The 15,991-nt window shown below is 45.2% G+C and overlaps 1 protein-coding gene across 1 annotated transcript; it reads left to right on the top strand.

Moving 5' to 3' along the window:
• The first annotated feature begins 4,476 nt into the window (after positions 1-4,476).
• LOC101912192 (p53 apoptosis effector related to PMP-22-like) lies at positions 4,477-15,426 on the top strand. Its single transcript, XM_005230158.3, has 3 exons — positions 4,477-4,809; positions 12,218-12,361; positions 12,990-15,426. Exons 1-3 carry the CDS (start codon positions 4,599-4,601, stop codon positions 13,223-13,225), a joined length of 591 nt encoding a protein of 196 aa, XP_005230215.2. The 5' UTR covers positions 4,477-4,598; the 3' UTR covers positions 13,226-15,426.
• Positions 15,427-15,991: the final 565 nt, after the last annotated feature.

The following is a 15,991-nucleotide window of genomic DNA, read 5'->3' as shown; positions in this document are numbered from 1 at the left end:
CAGGACAATAGAGAGGCCTCTACACAACCTAAGTGTAGAAAACTGGAGTTCTTGAGTTTACCTGCACCTTTATGACTGTCTGTATGGCAACCGTAGGCACAGTGTGCACAGAAGGAGGAGGGCTCCTTACCTTCTTTTTATTTCCAACATTTTAGGTCATCTCAGGCAGATGGAGTCACATAAGGTGTCTCTTGCTGGAATGAGAAGGGGTTAGTCACACCTCTGCAGGCCATGCTGTTGTCCTAGTATTTTCACAAGGCTTTTGAAGCAGGCTCAACAGCACATCAATTGCACAGAGCAGCTTGTTTCAGCTGTGCCAGCCCCAGATGAGTCTCTAATGTAAGATGAGTTTAACCGAGGGCTACTGAAAAGAGCTGGTCGGAAAAACGCCTTTCTTTTAAATTCAGTTGATGGCAGCTTTTCAACACACATGAGGAAATTTAAATTTGACTTGGAAATACTGCTGGAGCAGTTGTTGTGGGTTATACCAAATTCCTCCCATCCCTATCCTGTTTTATGGGTTGAATGACTACCTTGTTTTGGTGATGATAATTAGGCATTATGGCTGTGATGCCTGAAGAGAGATTAAGTAGAATTAGGGCACTCGCACATGGAGGAAAGTGAGCATAAGACGCTGCTGAAGGACAACACCCATGAATTATAAAATAATTGGATTTACAACAGGTATTCCGTCTGCAGACATTGCTTTTTTCCTAATGATTTTAGCTGAGGGGTAAACAGGCTAGGAAAGCATATTCAGGTAAAATGGAAAAAGGAAAGGTACCCCAGCCCTGATGGGGCAACCCACCCCACCCCACCCCTGCCCCCGGCTGCCCACTGCAGGGCAGAGGGGTGACCTTGGCACTGTGCTACCCACATTGTCCCCCATGAAAATGCACTCTTGGGAACCAGCCTGCAGATCCCCACTGGCACATTTCAAAGCCATCCCTGTGAGAGCCCAGCCATGCCCATCTAAACTGGAGCTTAGATCCCATCTAAGCTGATCCCCGACCTTCACACAGCGCTGCTTGGTTTTCTCTGATAGCTGTGTGAATGATTGCCAGCAGTGGTAAATTATTTACTCCACGTAAAGCACCATCTACTATAAGGGCATATCCCTCATTACACTGTAGAGCAAAAATATTGCTATAGAGCCCCAAAGATTATGAAATTATCTGATTATTTACATAATATATAATTAAAGGTAAGGATAGTGGCAGTGAAAGAAGCTTATGATTCCTTTTTTCCATGGGGAAAAAAAAAGTTTGGGGAAAGGGTCTAGATTTTCATAATAATTACAGAACACATAGCTGTGTTCATAGCTGAAGATAACATATTTTTGATAGAGCAGCTTGATTCAGAACACCCAGGTAGATTCAGGTGGTTTTGGTGTTTAGTAAAGCAAACCTCTGGTTTATTTTGTTACGTATTAGGGCATCTTTCCCTCATGATCATCACACTACATGTTTTTCATGTTCATATCGTTGCAGCCCCACAGAGCTGACTCCTACCATCTGGTCTCTGTGAAGATGCAGGCTACACAGCCTGGAGGTGAGAAAAACTACATATGCTGCTGGAGATGCCTATGTTGCTACAGGAGGCACTGGTTTATTGGCTTGCTAGATTTCCTCACTACTAAATCCCAGCAGTGCTGGCACTGAAGGCAAATACTTCACTGACTGTGATGCAGGCCCTCAGTCACACTGAATGAAATGTTTGGTATATTATCTTCTAACTTCAGTTAGATTTCCCAGTTGTTTAAAATCCAGATGTTTAATAAGAAAGGAGAAGATGGCATTTTCCTCTTCATGGGGTCGCTGGGAGCAGCAGGGTCGGCCGTGAGAGCCATGAATGCCAGAGGTGGGCTTGAAGGCTGCCCTTTGCCCTTGGTGCTTCTCGTCATGCCCACCCAGCTACTGCAGCATCTGGGCATGGAGGCTCTCCAGGTGCAGGCACAGCCTTGGGAAAACAATTAATGGCAACTGCAAAAAATGGCAGCCAGCCCTAGGCACCCATCTGAACTGGGGGAGCTCTCTAACTTCTGACCTCGTAATGAAGTGAGCGCTTTCCTGAGCAGTGCATTCCAACTCCATTTCTCGCTAAAAGGATGAAACTTAACCTCTCTTCTCTTCCAACAGCTCTCACTTTTTGTGCTGAAGAAAATACCTTCCGCATCTCTTTCTGGGGTAACTTGAGTGCTGGCAGTCAAACTGATGGAAAATCAGCTCTTGGCACTGCACAAATGAAGTTTTGCTGTAGTGACAAGAAGAGATGGTCATGGTGCCCACCCAGTTCTGCCCTGACTTCTTCTCTATGCAAAACCTGTGTGCTGATGAATTACGTTTGCAAGTGGTTCAGGTAAAATGTATTTACAGCTCTATTTCATTATGAATAAAATCTGAACAGTGGGAATGAGCACCAGGAGTAAAGGAGAAAGAATATTTTGGTACCGATTTGATTGGATTTGAAAAGAACAAAGTGGTAGTAATCCAGGCTTCAGGAATAATACAAACGTAGATATGATTTAAATTGATATTGTAAGGAAACAGGGGCAAGAACTGAAGAGTGGAAGACGAGTTATGAATAAAAAGTGTGTGTAAAACTATGTATATGTGTGTGTGTATAATTAAACAATAAAGTGATACCTTGTCACAATACAACTTACTATGCAGGAATATGCAGGCCATTAATTTTTCCAGATAGATGATTTAAAGCTAGATTAGATCTTAAAACCAGCCCTTCATTATTTTGCCAGTCCATATGTGCTTGCCAGTGAAAGCCCTTGAGACAGTTAAATGACAAATAGTCCCTTAACAGTATTCAAAAATGGAAATTCTTAAAAGCGTCAACTTAATACCCTTCTCTCAGTTTCTAGGAAATGTTACAGTAATTCCGAGCTACAGCTTTTCGTTTTCACTCTTTGAAAAACCACATGCTATGTAACTAATCTAACCAAAGCAATAAATACGCAAATGAAATTTAAAGCTACTTTTTCCATAGGAATTTATACTTTAGCTATTATTGACAGAATTAGTACTTCTCACAGTCCCATTTTTTGCTCATATTGTATTAACACGTACATACAAGTACATACTTTCTAGATACATATAGCACCTTTCTAGAATTTTCTGGTGGGAACTTTAAGGAGGATGTTGAGAGAACTGGTGAAACTCTAGTGGTTTGAGGTAACCTGCCTGAGATTTTTGCAACTTGCCTATGGTGATATAATCTTATTGTTCTGATTTTAGCATCACAATCCATTCGCTAGCATTTGCCAGCAATTGGTACTCAAATGAGATTGACCATCCCTCCTTACAAGATGCCCCCCCCCCCCCCCCCCGAGTATCTTTTGAGGAGTTGACATCGGATACAGTTTGATCACGTTTGACACAGCTGTGACAAAATCCCATCTGATGGTCCAATAAGAACTGATATGCCCCCATCTTCCGTGAAACACATGTGATCCCCCCTACCCACTATTCTTTTTCCATCTTTCAGACCTCCAGGATTTGTCCTCCTACTGACCTGTTTGCTAAGGCCTTGAAGCTGCTGCAAGACTCTACCAGATGTGTGTGAGTTACGTGCCCCAAACACACGCACCCCTAGTCCTGTGATAGGCATGTGTCTGCTCATTTGAGGAGAGTTTGCATTGGTACCGGGCAGTGGGATGTGTTGGGTTCTGTGTAGATCTTACTGTGGAGAAGTGCTTCTCCCACGACCAAAATTTTGGGTGTTCACTCATGCCGTATGATGGGGAAGCCTTTATTTTGGTCATTTTGGGGATGCATTTCCAGACATGGGATGGGAGAAGATCAGGGCGTATGGGACCTGAGTACCACTGCTGGACTGTGCCTGGCACAGCCTGGTTGGAAGCCGGGGCCAAACTACAGTCAAACCCTCGTTAGATGGCTATTAGGAAACACGCATTTGTTTAATGCTGGGCTTGATGCCCGACAAGTGATGGCTTTCTTGTTAATAATGTGACATTCCCATCCTCCCGTAACACCTTTATTGTTCTCGTTTGCATTCTGACTGCCCAAAAACTGGGCAAGGAGTCGCCCATTTCAACTGCGAAAGAAGCGACGGGGAGGTGTCGGTACCTGAAGTGGCTAACATCAGTAGCATGGCAGTGTTGGGTGATGCTGGTCTGGCTGTCCGACGAGCAGTGAGGAGAAAGATGCGCTCCAACAGCCGGGGGAAGGGCAGGGCTTGCGAAACCTGGGGCACCGGCAGTGTTTGCCGTGGTTATGGTCTGCGGTGGCGGGGCCACGACTGAGGAGCGGGCCGGGGGGCGGCGGCCAGCAAGGGGTTACGAGCAAGGCTGGGGCCGGGTAGGACGAGCGAAGGGCCGGGGGTCCGCGGGGCTGGCAGGGGAGCGGGGCAGCCCAGGAGCCGGGCCCAGCCCCGCGCTCCCTGCGGCGGCCCCACCGGTCGGGGCCGCCGCCAGGCTTAGTCAGAGGAATGTGGGTGGGACTGCCTCCGCCCGGCGCCTTAAAAGCCCGCTCGGGCCGGCACAGCCTCCCGTCCCGGCGGAGCGTCGCTGCCGTACCCCACCCGCGAAGCCCGGGCTCGCTGGGAGCCCCCGCCGGCCGGGCAGGATGGTGGTGTGCGGCCTCGCCTGCTGGAGGTGCAGGTGGCTCCTGCCCCTGCTGCTGGGCCTGGCCATCATCATGGGCATCATCGCCCTGGCCGGCCGGGGCTGGCTGGAGTCCGAGTCGGCGCCCTACGTGCAGCAAGCGTCGCTGTGGGAGAGCTGCACGCGGGGCGAGGAGGACCTCAACTGGAGCTGCGAGTCCCTCATGGACTACGGTGAGTGGGGGGCACCCACGCGGAGCGGCCGGCGCCGGGGGGGGTTCTCCCCGCCGCTGCTGTGCGCAGCTGGGATAGAGCCTCCCGTGCGGAACCGGTACTGATGCCGCTTCAGGGCTTAAACCGGCAGAGACGTACAGGTCTGGATGCTCCAGGGCAGTGTTTTCCATTGGCACAGCGCTGAGGAGCCGGGTGTTAGCAGCCGGGGTAGGAGAGCCAACTGGCCCCAAGTCCCGCTTTGGGTTTGCCGCCTGGCACCCCCAGCAGCCCCGCCTGGCACCGCCGGCGCTCCGCCACCGCCGACCGGACGGGGCCGTGCAGGGTGGCTGGGCAGAGCCGCACCTGGGCAGCAGCGAAGGGTCGTTTCCCCGGCCCTCCGGGGGGAGAGGGCACCTGGATTTAACCCTGCCTGGCTAAGGGAGTGCTGCTGTTCAGGTGCCTCCTGACCCGCAGCTTGAAATGGCCCGGTGTGGGTTTGCAGGCAGAAAAAAAAAATGCTGTTTCCTCTGTATCCCTCTATTGCACTGGGGCCTAAATCGGGGATAATTGTGCCTCTGTTTTAACTTGCTGAGCTGCTTCTGTATCTGGCATCACCAGTGTAGTAGTCTTACTGCACGCTCCCAGTTTCTGGTTTTTTTGGGGGGAGACTTTTTGTTTTTTGCTAGAACACATGGGTCTGATTATATCTGCTTTTCCCTCACAAAATATTTCTGGACAAATAAGTAGACCCGCCTTAAGATCCTGGATGAGGGTGCTTTGGGGACTGGGAAGCTGGAAGGGTGTGTTTCAGCTGGGAGAGCTGGCACTGCTTCCCCTTGCGGATCCATTGCTGCCTGAGCATGGTGGACTAACGTCCAGAAGCTTTTCATTGCAACACATGCATAGGCTAAATCCTGAATGTTTTGCAAGAGCAGTGGCTTCATTTCTCAGCCAGGTGATGACTGCAGCTTTTACTGTAGGTGGAAGAAATATGGCTAGTGTGACAAAGATACGCCCACCCCTGATTAGACAGAGAAGAAAAGCTAGTGCAGAACTGCTGAAATTTGCATTGTGCAGGGAAGAAATGCTAATACAGTAGAGCTGCTGAAACTTGCCTTCCTCTGTAGTGACACCATGGCTCATGTCCCCAAGTACTGATGGGTGTGTACTTCGCATCAGTCTGGAGCCTTGTGGGGCAAAAGCAACTTTGCAGTTTTTTCTAGTTAACAAGCTCTCAGAGAAGACGTATTGTCTTCAACTTTGCTTATTTCATCAAAACTTATTTAAATCCTTGGCTTATTTGTACCAACCTGACTTTTCCTCTTTTCTAATTTTCATGACATCAATGCCACTGTCTACTGAAATATTATTTACATCTAGAGACAGGATATAATGTATGAGTTCAGGTTTGATTTGTTTCCTTTTTTCTATGCTAATGCAATTAGGCTCAAAATAGGTGAGGGCATTTACAAAGGAAAAAATGCCTAGTAGGCATTTACAACAGTGCTGCAGGAAAAGAAAAGTTAATTAATTGAGATGCATAACTTGTGTTTTGCATACAATAACTACTATGCACTAACCATCCGGCACCCCTCCTGGTGAAACAAAAACTCCAGAGTGGATCCCCATTAACAGAAAGCTCCATTAAACAGTTTAATTGAGCTGTGGCATGTGTACTAAGAGAAGGAAGAGAAAAAGCATCTGAGTCACTTACTTTAAATGGGGAAAAAGGGCCAGGAACAGACAAATTTGCAAATAGGAGTGTCTCCTAAACTGCATTGCTTCTTAATGCACATTTGCAAATGCCACATGAGAGGGAAGAAGTGGAAAGGGAAAAAGAAGAGCAGGGTATCATTTGGTGGGGAGGCGGTGAAGGGATTTTTAGAGCTCTGTGCTGGTTTGTGTCTGGGAAGTACCTGGCTGGCAGCGTCTGTCTATTATCAAAATGTTGCAACACACAGCTGCTGCACTGCACTGTGAAATGACTCCATGACTTGAGTCTAGATCATTGCAGTATGAAACTGTTGACTGTGTGTTTAAAATATATCAGTAAGTCATCAGATATGACAAGGATTGTTTGCAATGTGGTTAACTGGAGAGGGTGGCCGTCTTTATAGTGATGAGGCTGTAAGTTCAGGAGCAGTATTTGTGGGTGGCTGTGTCCTCCAGGTTCTGAACGGCTGCTCCCAGCGACTTTGCTTTGAATTACCACTGTAAAAGATGGGCGTGTATGTGTGCAGTAAAGGTGATCCCATGGAGGTTAACTCTTTCTTGTATTTCTCACAGCCAGTTGGTACTCATTAAGTACACAACAGCCAACCTAGAAAAAGAGAAGCATTCATCTGGATCTTTAGTATGTGCCAAAAAAAAAAAAAAAAGCCAATGAAGAAAAAGGTGGAACCTGGAAGCAGGAGCCCAGCTCATGTTTCATTGTGACTGTGCCACTGTACCTGTGTCCCTAGAGGCACGGACTTTGATACCACAGGCTATTTATTGGTGAAGCTGAGTGCATGTGTTGACTTCACTGAGGGGCCAGGAATGTTACATGTATGCTTTTCAGTATGCCTCTTTTCAGGCATGCTGCTGTCTGGTTTACAGTGCAGGATGTATTTGAGAAAATACTAACTTGGCTTATAGTGTCAGCTGAGCGCAGGCACTCGATGAAAAATGCTAATGGAAGAGGTGTGGTACTTCTGTCTAGTAGTGTCCCTGTCTACACCCAGAAAACATTGACTGCAACTCCCCAGTAAAAGATCCCAGCAAGCAGGTGAGGCTGGCATCCCTGCCGGTGGGCTTTGCTGGCCCCTGGGCAGGTGCACTTCCACTGCTAGTAACCCAAAGATGTTAAATGTTGGAAACTTGTAGGATTGTGCTTCTCCTGAGCTCCTGGCAGAGACAAGTGGCTGAAGCAAAGTTCATACTAGTGGGCTTGTATTTAACAGTTTGGTAGTATAGCAGTTGCTTTTCCTGCACTTCTAAACCCAAAGCAGAGCTGTGATCCCCAGTATTAATTCCCAACCAGCCTTCCCAGCAAACCTTTGATTCTGGGCTGTCCTGGGCTCATGGTGGGTATGCATGTACCTTCCCTTCACCAGTCATGCTACATGGAAGTTTGCACATTATGTGAGCAAGAAAATATTACTGATACTGCTCTCGCTTGCAATGAAATTCTTTTTTGTCAACAAAACCAGATATTTTGGGCCGTTCTGTGTAGTGGGCTCTCAAGGCTGAAAAAGAATTGCTACTGCCATTTATATAAAGAAAAATATTGTACTACTGTGTAAAATCACACCTCATGTATGCATATCACAGTAAAAATGTCCACCCTAAGATTACAGTTATTCACAAGCCAACAAACTGGCTTCTGCTTTTGTGAGTGAACCAAGATGAGAAAGGCTTGTTACTTAAATCCTGTAGCAGCTCACCTTCCTGCTAGACTGTTTCCTCAGTTGTCTTATTTCTAAAGGAAAATTTAGATTTAAATATCCTTACCCTGTAGAGCCTCCATATCCTCCCAGGTGAGACTGAGGCATGGCCAAATAAAATCAGGAAATACTCCTAACACTAAGGCTCTGTTTCTTTCTTTTCTTAAATTTCGTCATGTTACTGATGCTCATCATTAAATAATCCCAACTCCTCCTAGTTATTTGCATGATAACATTTGCAGCTTAGTTTCTTTACCTAGTCATCATTAATCAAGCTATGTAATAAAACTCTTAATCCTTCCTAATAATTACAGACCTTCAGCCTCTGAACAGTTGGGGTTTTAAAATGTTCTTTCAACACCACCTAATTGATAAATACTTTTCTGTTGATTAGATGCAAAGAACTTGACTCTTTGAAGCAAAGCTGACCTGGGGAATGCTGATACCTCCAACTGTTCTGCTTTTCTGCTCCCCCGTTGTTCTGCTCTCCTACTTATGCAGCCCCAAATTATCATAGCATTATTGCTTGATTTCATAAACAGACAGCATATCTATGCCTATTTTAGAGTAAGAGACACTCTCTCTGCCAGATGAAGGGATCAGCAAATTTTCTGGTTTTATGGAAAGTTTAAATTCTAAATGGGGCAGATTTGTCTCTCTTGAGTGTGAGCAAGTCTCTCCAGCTCTTACGGACCTCTCCCCTCCTGGCAGCTGGGAGCTGCAGGTGAAGGGTCTTGCAGATGGAGACAGGAGATCTGGGTGCCTGTGAGTGGCTCAGTCAGCTCTCAGGAGCCTCTGGGTGGAAAAGGAGCTGGGAAATCCTGACTTGATAGGTGTGGGAATGAGGGGGATCCTGCATGGAGAAACAGCAGTTTCAGTCAGAGCCCTACAGCAGCCCTTTTGCTGCAAAGCAATGGTTTGTGTGGGAAAGGAGCGTGCCAGGGCTGCACCCTGTGCTTGGTAAGGGTGCAGCTTCCCACCCCGACCTCTGCAGTCAGTCACTTAAACAATTAAGTGGAAGTCTTTTGATGACATTTCTCTTGCGTTGTGTGTGCGTATATATGTATATATACACACACACACAGAGCAAAGTCCAGAGCTTTTTGCTGTTCTTCTATGACTTGCGCTGGTGCTCATGTGGCAGGCTGGCTGTTTGATGGGCTGAACTAGACTCCAGCCATTGTAGACCCATCCAGCTCCATGGCCAGCACCAGAAACTCAGTCTTACCAGATCTTGTCAGTGTCAACCTGCTGGTAACTGCTGCTGGAGAAGATAATCCAGTTGGAGAAGGAGAGAAAGGTATGGCATCACCAGCACTCAGCTCTGTCATGCATGAGAACAAAACCCACTGAATTTCATGATGGTGATGCCTACTACTGCCTATTTCTGAAGACCTGAAACAAAGCTGGGCTTGTGTTGTGGCTTAACCCCAGCTGGTAATTTAGTGCCATGCAGCCAGTCACTCATTCCCCCTGCCCTCACCCAGAGGGATAGGGAGGAGAATCAGAAAGGAATGTAACACTTGAGGGTTAAGGACAATTTAATATTGAAAGAACAACAATAATAATAATAGCAGTTATAATTAAAAAGTAGGGGGGAGGGGGAGGAAGGAAGTCTAAAGGGAAGGGGGGGAAAAAACAAGTGATGCACAACGTGACTGCCTCGCCACCTGCTTACTGATGCCCAGCCAGTGTCTGAGCAAGGATTGGCAGGCCCTGGCCAACCCCACCCCCCCCACCCACCCCCCAGTTTGCATACAGAGCATGATGTCCCATGGTATGGAATATCCCTTTGGCCAGCTGTCCTGGCTGTGTCCCCTCACAATTCCTTGTGTCCCTCCAGCCCTCTCACTGGCAGGGCCTGAGAAGCTGAAAACTCTTTGACTTAGTATAAACAGTACCTAGTGACAACTAAAACCATCAGTGTGCTATCAACATACTTCTCACACCAAATCCAAAATACAGTGCTACACCAGCTACTAAGGAAAATTAGCTATCCCAGCTGAAACCAGGACAGCTTGGTATCAATTGTCCTGACAAGACATCTCCTACAACTGTGTGTGGTGTTGTTTCTGTACTGCCAGAGATGAGAAAATAAATCCCTTTATATTGGTTATCCCTAAATAAATTCTATTGTGGAGATAATATCCAGTACTTGTGTTAGGTATGTTAGAGAATATTTTGTCTGAAAAAGTTTTTATCAGACCACTGATACAGCTTGTGTCCTCCCTCCCTCCTTAAACCTGCAGCCCTTTCATAGCGAAGGGGTATGAAACATGCAGGACTGACTGAAGGAGAAGTAATTTGAAGAGTTTTTGCTGTCTTGAGTAGCTCCAAGAAGGGAGGGGGTAAAGAAAACCCTTTCCCTTACCCTTTCTATGCCAACATGACTGTCTTCAGGTGGTAGTTGGGGCCAAGATCTGGCTGACGGATGGCTGCTGTGTTTTACTCTTCCTGTTGGAACAGAGGGGAAAGAAACCAATTCAGGCTTGATGAAAATAACTGTAAAACAATGCTTTGCTTTCCGAGAGTAAATTGATGTATGTAGTAGAGGTGTCTGAGATAACTTGAGTCAGAGAATGCAGTAAAACTACTAGCTATCCCTCATTTATGCAGCTAGTAGAGTACATGAGTTAAGGTGGAGGACTTTAACTCTTTAGAAAAATGTTCTCTGTCTCAACATCTTTCCTCTGCGCTTTCGCACAGGAAAGAGCGGAGGCTATGTTGAAAGCAGGGTGTCTCCAGAGTCACTTTAGCTGCGTTGAAACAGGCAGCTCTGATGAAAGATACTTGGTTTTTTAATATTTTGACCTAGATATCGCTGCTGTCTTTATTCCTACATTAGAGGGAGCTCAGGATCTGGCCCTACCTCTGTCTAAATGTATGGAGGTAGAAATCAATGTTATGCAGATGTGGGAATTGAGCTGTGATGACAGCTGACTGGAAAACAAAGCACCAGCCCTATGGTTTAGCCCTGTGGGCAGTTATCCTGCCTCCAGGGCAGGAACAACTTTGCTTGTTGCTGTTTGCATTGGGCTCAACTGAACTCCTGCTTGGTTTCTAAAGAGGACAGGGTCTGGCCATAATGAGGGCCTTCTCACAAACCTGTGTTACTGCAGAAGGGGAATTGCTGGAATTTTTCTGGGATGTTTTCTTACCTTTGCTGCCCTGGCCTGTGGTGGATGAGTTCTGGGCACTGGTGCTGCTCTGCTGGGATAAGGCAACTTGCTTTGTGCCTGAGCTTCTTCAGCCTGCAGTTGCTTGATCCTAAGAATCTGCACTACCCTTTTCCAGCAAATGTCAAAGTAATGATTCAAAGAGGAATTTCCACTTTACCTCAGATTCTGCTATTTCTCTTCCACCTGCTGCATTTTAGCTGGTTCTATTTTTTTTTCAGCTGTGAGTAGATAATTATCGTCAAGAGCTTTCTCTTTGTCATCTCTCACTTCAGCTATTCCAATCTATTTCTTTTTAGTAATGCTAACTTTGCTCCACATGCATTATTCTTGTCATAAACAAACAGGCAAGAAGCTGTATGCTGACAGCACTGTTATTTCCCAGCAGTTATCTCCTGTGAGGTACCCTCTTGTTGGCTTTCATACTCCCCTGTGCATGGAAGTAGCTTTGTAAACTTTCACGTCAAACAGGAAAGGTGACAAAAAAGTACATTCTCAGCAGTTGTGTGCCCTATCTGCTCAGCTGTCTGCGGGTCCTGACAGATAGGGAGTTTGGAGGTATTACTTCTATTACCATGCTGCGCTATATCCCTCCTTTCCAGCAGAACAGGTTAGCAGGCAGGGAGTTCTGTGCTGCTCCACTAGTGATGCTGCCTCTTTGCTCTGCAGCTGTGCACTTTGGAGGCATCCAGTATTGCTTTGACATAGAGCACACTTCTTACAGTAAAGGGTTTCAACAAAAAAAAGATTAAAGGAAACCAAAGACCTGCAATGACCTACGGTTCAACGCACCGCTGTGTGTAACATCTTTCTTGTTTTCTCATAAAGGATGGGGGAGAGCAGCAGCTGCCACCTATCTTGTTGGCTTTGTGATCCTTGTCATCTGTTTCGCCCTCGCAGTCATCGCATTCTCAATTGAGATACTCCGTTTCAACTTTGTGCGAGGAATCGGAGGCTTGCTCTTTGTTGTTGGTAAGGCTGGGCATAAAGACAAGGTATTTTAGATGTAAAACAAGCATCAGCAGAAAAACATGCTAGATGGAGCCTCCCTACCGAATAACTGTCTTTGTCTGGTTTGTGACTCATTTTCATGGGGAACAAGAGAAGACTGATTTATGCTCTGAGAGGATGATGGTTGTGGGAGCTCCAGTAGCCGCTGTCCGTTAGCACTTCCCTGAAAGTGGTGTACAGGGGCAGCCAACACCTTTGACCCTGCATGTCACATGCTATGACTGGGGAGCCAAGAGTCCCGGGTGCTTCCCACCTTGCCGAGGGGAGGAGTGGTGGGGCTGTGGTACGGGTGGGAGGTCACTGGCTCTGCAGGGATCACAGTGCCTGGCTGTAGGACAGCCACCGCACGCAGGTATGTGCCTTAGCAACCTGGCAATGTCAGCCGTAGCTGCTGCAGTTGGATAGACGTGGGGATCTGCCTTGGCCAGAAATCATATACCTCCGTGAGAATGCACATTTGATTGTAGGACTGAAACTAATCCTTACACATCTTAAAAGGATATGCAGTTATCTCTGGGTACCTTTTTTGTAGTGGGAAATGCAATACATTCATTGCCATTTACTCCTGCTTTTCTTTCTTTCTCTCTAGCTGCGTTCCAGATCATAGGCTTGGTCATCTACCCAGTGAAATTCACAGAAGAAATTCCACTGACAGGAGATAATATGTTCAGCTGGGCCTATGGCTTTGGTTGGGCCAGCACTGTTGTTGCAATAGGTTGTGCTTTCTTCTTCTGCTGTCTCCCCAACTGGGAAGATGAAGTCCTGGGAAACATCAAGCCTACCTATTACTACTCTTCCCCAGAGAGAGCACCATACTTAAATTGAAAGATTAAATCCAAGTACAATCCACTGTCAAAGCAACAGAGGAGCACCTCTGATGTAAATTTGGTGCAATTGTAAGACACTGAAAAACCACCTTTTTCTCCAGATCATTCCTTATTAGCCCTGGCAATAAATTAGCAAAAATACTGGTATCTTTAAGCAACTAGCTTTTACCTAAAGTATTATTTACATATGCTCATGTCGATATCTATTTGGGTGGTTTACTTCTACTTCCCCTCCCAATTTGAGTCATCCTTATTTTATTCAAACATTTGCATATGAATATAGTGTTTCAAGGGCAGAAAGGAAGAGATTTTAAACAACCCATTAGAGGAACCTGTAAGTTATTTTGTTTTCACCTCTGACAAAATTGTTTTAAATGGAACTAGAAAAAAACCCAACCTTCCAAAGAGTGCCTTTTCTTCCACCAGAGTTAGTCCAAAGGAAGGAACCTCCCTGAGACTATTGTAGTCACCTGCTGCCTGAGTCTCTTCTGATTCCTGTTACTGGACTATTGTTGACTATTAGCTATTTGAATTAAGTGAGAAGTAAAAATAAAATTTATTTTCCATCAGTTGGTGATGTTGGATGAAGATCTCCTCTGAAACATGGAGCTGGTGTGTGTAACAGTGGCTAATGTAACGCTTACTGGTGTTTTTGTGGCCACTGCAGGACTTGTGATGGAGCCACATATAATTTAATATACATTGTCACAGAGAGAATCAATAAGCTTTCAGATGTTAAACTACATATATTTTTATATGGTATTTGAGGGATGCTGATTTAGAAAATGTCTTTGAGTAGAAGCATACACTGTTCTTTGTCTGTCTTAACTTCACTGTTTTATCAGCTGTGCTTTGGAGGAAAATCTTAGCAGGTGTTGAAAACCTCCAAAAGTTTCTAAAGCACATTCTAGGTACTCCAGAGTTTAGTAAACTCAGGGATGCTTTGTGAGTCACTAGGGATAACAGGTCAAAATAGAAAAGCAGTTCTGTGAGCAATCTACATATGCAAACTTCATAGAGACACCCATCTCAGAGTAATCTGGCTGGATCCTGGCTTGTGTTTCTGGAGCCAGTAATTCCAATCAAGTATTCCAGCGAGGCAGAGCCATGTCTGTGTTGGTCATGGACCTGCAGCAGCTTACAGCAGGTTTAATTATGGTCTATATTCTTTGTCAAAGCTTTCCTCAGCTGGGAAAGAAGGAAGAGGCTCATTTGTGGAGCTTGCCTTCCAGCTATAGCTTGTAGCTGAGACAAATTTCTGAGGGGGGTACAGGTAGGGTGGAAAGCAAATGCTGCATGTCACTCTGCGTAATGAGCAGCTAGGGACTTACTTCTTACTATCATGAACGCAGTACTTAGGGGAAGTGTATGAGTGTATGTATTCATGCACATGTACAAGATAGAACTTAAAAAGCATTAACCAGCATACTGTAAAACTGAAGTAATTTAGAACTAAGCTTTTTCAATGCCCAATATTTCTTGTATTATATATTGTATAGCTATCTGTTTTGTAACACCTTTATAATTTAGTAATTATATATATTGCATGTGATCCGGTTTTGAAAAGGCCAGGTGACCACTGAAGGTCTTTTCCAGGCCATTTTCAACTTCACAAAATCTGCAGACTTCAGAACTGTGTTACAAGCTCAGTCACAGCGTATACAATCAACTGTATTTATGATTCATGCTGAAGAAGAGAATCCTGTGGCAAATGTGTCTTTTTTTCTTTTTTTTTTTTTTTCCTTTTCTCTACAGTATGGGCTGGTGGGGACTACTGTGTAGACTTACTTGTATCATGAGCAATAATAGTACCTATTTTCTAGTGATTTCAAAACGCAGCAGAGAATCCCAAGCCCAGAAAATCCTTGCACAGCTAAAGCTGAGAAGGAGAAAAGATGTAAGAAAATGGACACCCTTCCTAATGAGAGGGAGGATGGTATGGCAATAGGGTTTAGCAGAACTTAAGTCTTTTGTATGTGTTTTTTAATAAACATTGTCATAACTTGTCAAAAAAGCACAAATGAAAAATAAACTTGGCTCTGAATGTACTGGGAGGGGTAGAAGCATAACCAGAATGTTACACAATTGAGATGTTTGGGAGAAAGCTATTGCAAATAGTCATTAATTACTCTCAAGTGATACTAATGTATGTGGCACTCCTTTCAAATGTGGTGGTTTAATTAAAACTGTTTTAACTGATGGTTGTAGAAACTTGGTGTTTGTGGTTCATGGATTTGTTTCATAAACTCAAGCAAACAGCCATTCTTTCCTTCTCTTAACATGGTGTTGGGTTAATAAATTGAAGTTGAAGACCTTATGTCCAGGAGGCAACAACTTCATTTTCCAGTCAAATTAGCTTGAGTATACACTGCAAGACACGTCTGTGCACTTTCGTCAGAAGTGCCAGGCATAGAAAGATCTATGCTAAGCCAAAACCTCTTAAATGCTTCACAGCTTGAGGGGGAACTCAAAACATTTTAAGTATGTAACAGAATACAGGAGGTCTCAGACATGGGAAGCCTGTTCTTTTTTTGATCAAAACTATGCCAAGTACCTTTCCTATACTGATCAAGAACTTTAAATAGCGAGGAAAAGTTGGAGTACTTGCCTGATATTTTCAGTGGGAGACTGTACTTCTCCTACAATTAGAAACCTTGCAATTTCTAACCTCAGATTACGCATGGCTTCCATATAGCCTGGTGCTAGTGGCATTCTGTATGCTGAACAACTCTCTCCCTCTGTGTTTTGACAGAGAGCAGATCTC

This window comes from Falco peregrinus, chromosome 7, assembly GCF_023634155.1.
Source record: "Falco peregrinus isolate bFalPer1 chromosome 7, bFalPer1.pri, whole genome shotgun sequence".
NCBI lineage: Eukaryota > Metazoa > Chordata > Aves > Falconiformes > Falconidae > Falco > Falco peregrinus.
Note: the sequence above shows the minus strand (reverse complement) of the source record. Positions and strands in the feature narration are given on the sequence as shown.